Source organism: Lupinus angustifolius, unplaced genomic scaffold, assembly GCF_001865875.1.
Source record: "Lupinus angustifolius cultivar Tanjil unplaced genomic scaffold, LupAngTanjil_v1.0 Scaffold_495, whole genome shotgun sequence".
In the NCBI taxonomy this organism is placed as follows: domain Eukaryota; kingdom Viridiplantae; phylum Streptophyta; class Magnoliopsida; order Fabales; family Fabaceae; genus Lupinus; species Lupinus angustifolius.
This window is the reverse complement of record NW_017727864.1, coordinates 52,439-58,141: the sequence shown is the minus strand read 5'-3', so window position 1 is coordinate 58,141 and position 5,703 is coordinate 52,439. Positions and strand designations below refer to the sequence as shown.

Genomic DNA, 5,703 nt, shown 5'->3' with positions numbered 1-5,703 from the left:
CTGGCTCAGAAATAAGTTCTGACACAACAGATTGAAGTACTTACAAAGCAAATGTCCAAGTTGCCTGAACAATTGAATATGGTGCAGACTCCTTCTATTCATCAACAGGTGTTACACTGTGAGTTTTGTGGGGGTGATGATGTTTTTGGTCACTACTCAATGCCTAACAACAAACAAGCAGAAGAGGTTCAGTATGTTAACAATCAACCTCGTCATGCTAATTTCCCTAACAATCCTTCATTCAACAATCAGTTTTCGTAGAGTTGGAGGGGAAACAAGAACCATAATCAGAATTGTGGGTGGAGGCAGGATGCAAGACCATTTAACAAGCAACCACCATATCAACAATCTTATCAAAGTTGGAAGAAACATTGGAGAAGTTAATGCAAGGCTCCATCTCAAACTAGAAAAACACTGATGCTTCTATCAAAAATTTGGAGACTCAGGTGGGTCAATTGGCTAAGCAAATGGCATAACAGAACTCATATCGACAACAATTCTCAGCCAACATTCAAACCAATCCAAAAGAACACTGCAAATCTATCACTACTGGAAGTGGTAAGGTCATTGGTAAGGGTATTGGTGAGATTTTGGCTGTTGAGGAAGAGGTTCTGAGAAACACTAAAGCTGGAAGATCAGAGAAGATAATCATAGAGACATAGAAGGGTGAAGTGAAACAAGATGAGGAAGGGGTTGTTACTAAGGAAGATGATATAAGGGAGAACACTGATAAGAGGAAGGGTGGCCTATCTCAGTTGAAGGATCTCCCTTATCCAAAGAGACCTTCCAAGAAAACAAGGAGCGACAATATGCTAGGTTCTTGAATTTATTCAAGAACCTCCAGATCAACATCCCATTCATGGAGGCGATGGAACAAATGCCTGTGTATGCTAAATTCATGAAGGACTTGTTGACAAAGAAAAGAAAGTTCTCGGAAGAAACAATGACCTTAGAAACTGGGTGCAGTGCTATCATTCAGAAGTCTTTGCCTGAGAAGACTAAAGATCTTGGAAGCTTCACTATTCCAGTCACTATTGGTGAATTGTCTATGAGAAAGGCACTGCTTGATCTAGGTGCCAACATTAATTTGATAACTTTGCAACTTGCTGATAGATATGTCACGTATCCTTATGGAGTTGTAGAGGATGTTTTGGTGAAGGTAGATGGGTTGGTCTTTCCTGTGGATTTTGTCATCATGGATATTGAAGAGGATAAGGAGGTTCCTCTTATTTTGGGCAGACCTTTTATGAAGACTGCCCGGGTTATTATTGATGTTGATGATGGAAAGTTGAAGGTAAGAGTTGAAGACTAAAAGGTGAAATTTAATGTTTTTGAGGCTATGCAGCATCCGATGGACAAGCAACACTGCTTTCGGGTGGATATCATTGAGGACTTATTCATGCTAGATGACATTCAGTTGAGTAGGAGTAGTCCTTTGGGGAAAGTTTTGAGGGGAGACCTAGAGGGAAACAATATAAATGAGGATAAGATTATCAAGATATGTTTGGCAAAATTAGATGCACCCCGCAAGGTTGTATCTCATCAGAATCATTTTGAAGAGTTGGGGAAAGAGAAGAAAGTTGAAACTCCAAAGGTGGAGGAGATGAAATTACTTCCTTCTCATTTGAAGTATGTATTTTTAGAAGAACGAGGGCAGAAACCGGTAATCATAAGCAGTGCCCGTACATGTGATGAAGAACAATTGTTAATTGGGGTGCTGAGGAAGAATGCAGGGTCAATAGAGTGGACACTGGCTGATTTGCATGGAACCAATCCATCTTACTGCATGCATAAGATCCATATGGAAGAAGATTACAAACTGGTGGCGCAACCTCAGAGGTGTCTTAATCCCACTATGAAGGAAGTGGTGAAGAAGGAAGTGTTGAAACTATTAGATGTAGAGATGATTTATCGCATATTTGATAGTAAGTGGATTAGTCTTGTTCAGGTGGTCCCAAAGAAGGGAGGTATGACTGTGGTCAGGAATGACAAGGATGAACTCATTCCGACCAGAACAGTCACTAGTTGGTGAATGTGTATTGATTATCGGAAACTGAATCAGGCCACTCGCAAAGATCACTTTCCTCTGCCATTCATGGACCAAATGATAGAAAGGTTGGCTGGACAAGAATTCTACTGTTTCCTGGATGGTTATTATAGTTATAAACAGATTACTATGGATCCCTAAGACCAGGAAAACACAGTTTTCACTTGTCCTATTGGTGTGTTCTCATACAGGAAGATGCCATTTGGATTGTGCAATGCACCAACAACATTTGAGAGGTGCATGTTAGCTATTTTTTCTGATCTTGTGGAACAGTGCATTGAGGTCTTTATGGATGTCTTCTCGGTCTTCGGGTCGTCATTTGAGAGTTGCTTGGCAAATATGGACATCATTCTACAATGATGTGTTGAGACAAACCTAGTACTGAACTGCGAAAAGTATCACTTCATGGTGAGTGAGGGAGTGGTCTTGGGACACAAGATCTCTTCCAGGGGCATCGAAGTTGACAAGGCAAAGATTGAGGTCATCAAGGACCTTCCACCACCAGTTAATGTCAAGGGAATTCAGAGTTTCCTTGGGCATACAGGTTTCTATAAAAGGTTTATTAAAGACTTTTCTAAAATAACAAAGTCACTCAACAATCTTTTAAACAAAGATACTATTTTTCAATTTGATGTTGAGTGTGCCAAATCTTTTGAAATATTAAAACAAAAACTGATTTCTGCTCCTGTTATATAAGCGCCTGACTCACATCTTGATTTTGAACTGATGTGTGATGCTAGTGATTATGTTGTCGGCGCGGTACTAGGACAGCGAACGGCTAGAGTTTTTCATGCCATAGACTATGCTAGTAAGGTACTTAATGAGGCACAAGTTAATTATGCCACCACAGAAAAAGAACTACTAGCTATAGTGTATGGTTTGGAGAAATTTAGATCCTATTTGATTGGCTCTAAAGTCATAATTTTTACTGACCATGCAGCTATAAAATACTTGCTAACTAAATCAAACTCCAAGCCGAGATTGTTGCGTTTGGTTTTTTTGTTGTAGGAATTCGACTTGGTGATCAAGGATAAAAAAGGAAGCGAGAATTGTGTAGCAGATCACCTGTCAAGACTGGTCAATCAATAGGTCACAGTAAGAGAATTAGAGATGTTGGAGGAGTTTCCTGATGAGAAGCTTCTCATGTTTCAGGAAAGGCCATGGGGTTTGCAGACATGGCAAACCTTAAAGTTGTAGGGGTCATTCCTGAAGAGTTGTCGTGGCATCAAAAGAGAAGATTCTTGCGATAGTCTCATCAGTATGTGTGGGACGACCCTCATCTTTTTAAGACTGGGTCGGATGGACTATTGAAAAGGTGTGTGTCCATAGAAGAGGCATAGAGCATCATATGACACAGTCACATATCGCCTTATGGAGGGCACTTTAATGGAGAGAGGACAGCTGCAAAAGTCTTCAAATCTGGCTTCTACTGGCCTTCTGTTCTCAAGGATGCACATCAGTATGTACAGCAATTTGATAAATGCTAGAGATCAGGCGAGATCTCTAAGAGGAATTAAATGCCTTTGACAAACATTCACGAAATTGAAGTGTTTAATTGCTGGGGAATTGACTTTATAGGACCATTTCCATTGTCATGCTTACACATATACATTTTGGTGGCGATGGATTATGTGTCAACCACAAGGAAGGATTGGTCTCTTCGATTGGATGATGCATTATGGGCCTACCGGACAACATTCAAAGCACCCACTAGATTGTCCCTATTTCAGCTGGTATATGGGAAGGCTTTTCATTTGCCTGTAGAGCTTGAGCATAAAGCATTTTGGGCCCTCAAAATTTTCAACCTGGACCTCAAAGTAGCAAAAGACCAAAGGAAACTTCAGTTGCAACATTTGGAGGAGATGAGGCTCACTGCCTATGAATCTTCCAAATTATACAAAGAGAAGGTCAAGCTCTATCATGACCGAAAGCTCCATAAAAAAGACTTCCGGGTGGGTCAGAGTGTGCTGCTGTTCAACTCTCGGATGAATTTGTTTTCGGACATACTAAAGTCTAAATGGTTAGGAGTCTTCCTAATTTAGGAAGTTAAATCGCATGGTGCGATCGAATTGCAAGACCCAACATCTCAAAGAAGCTCGGTAGTAAATGGCCAGAGGGTGAAACCTTACTTGGGTGGTGACGTCGAGCGGCTCACCATAATCATCAACTTATCAGAGGCATAATAGAACATGCGTCAGGCTAATGACGTTAAACAAGCGCTAACTGGAAGGTAACCCAGCTTTATTTTCTATTTGCATTAAAAAAGGGAAAATTTGGGTAGTTCCCATTCAAGGGAGGAACTCCTCGCTCAGGCGAGGAATTGACCCTTGAGTGTTGGGCCCCTCGCTTAAGTGAGAGTGTCCTTGCCCAAGCGAGGCTGGCTTCAATTTTTTTTTAAAAGTTATGTCCAATCCTCGCCCAAGCGAGAGCTTCTCGCTCAGGCGAGGATGACAGATCCATATTTTCTGAGCTCCTCGCTCAAGCGAGAGGTCCTTGATAAGTGTCAAACATACCTAAAGTTCATACACTTTTATTTTATGGCACTTATCTTAAGCATAATTGAGAAAAACCAACTTAAAACAATACTTTTTGTATAAAATATCACAATTTAGTATATTTGTGTTTGTATTTCCTTTTTATGTATTTTGTAGGAATTAAAATGAAGAAAAGAAGAAAAAAGATTCCTCGTCAATAAAGCAAAAAAGTCAAGAAAATCAAGGTGCTCAACCAGGCAGCTGAGCGTGGAACAAGCCCCGCTGAGCTGACCTGGCCACCAGCTTGACCTGGACACCAGCCTGACCTGGACCAAACTAATCAACCAGGCAGCTGAGTGGACCTGCTTAGCCACTCAGCCTAGCACCAGACTAGACCTGGCACGATTAGAGTTCTGCTTGACACGGTCAGACACGAGCTTGGCACAAGACCAAGCTGCTGAGCAAGCTGCTCAACGGTCCAACCAAGCAGCTCAACGGAGAACCAGACTCTTGACCAGATCAGCAAGCACAAAGCCACATCTCAGTCAACACGGTCAGAAGCTATTGAACAAGCAGCTCTACAGTGAAGCAGGTGCGCTGGGCGGTAGGCGGTGCGTACCAGACTTGACTTAACCATCAAGCAAACCATGAAGTCATTCATGACCTCACCTCAAGTAATCCACCATAGGCTTTTCAAAAGTAGCTCATAATAGCTGATCTCATAGCCCACAACTAGCTTTGGTGAGTCATGCACAAGGAGGTGACTAAGCTACTTGGACAAGGGACCAAACCCATGCTGAAGGGTTTGGTCAGCTGCTGAGCGGTCCAACTAAGCAGCTCAGCGGTCTGGCATGAGGCCTATAAATAGGAGGCCAATTCCTTCAAGCAACAGATCACAATTCATCACAAAATCATCTCAAAAACACTTGAAAGAAGGAATTCTCTCATTTTTTAGTTTAGAGTTTTTATTTCAAGTAAGTTTTGTAATTTTTAGTTTAGAATTCAAGAGGAGAAAAGGAGAAGGCAAATGAGATACAAAAATCAATTTTGTACTCTCATTTGGAACTCAAAAGCATCCAATCCTTGGATGGATAGCTCATGCTCCTAAACATTTTCTTTTGAACAAGGTTATGTAATTTCTACTTCTTAATTTACAAAAGTTTGGATTTTAATCATTCAAGT

At 41.2% G+C, this 5,703-nt stretch overlaps 1 protein-coding gene across 1 annotated transcript; it reads left to right on the top strand.

The window, feature by feature from the left end:
* The first annotated feature begins 3,418 nt into the window (after window positions 1-3,418).
* LOC109341525 lies at window positions 3,419-4,230 on the top strand. The gene is made up of 3 exons (XM_019579459.1): window positions 3,419-3,506; window positions 3,626-3,999; window positions 4,090-4,230. The coding sequence occupies exons 1-3, from the start codon at window positions 3,419-3,421 to the stop codon at window positions 4,228-4,230; spliced, it is 603 nt and encodes a 200-aa protein (XP_019435004.1).
* Window positions 4,231-5,703: the final 1,473 nt, after the last annotated feature.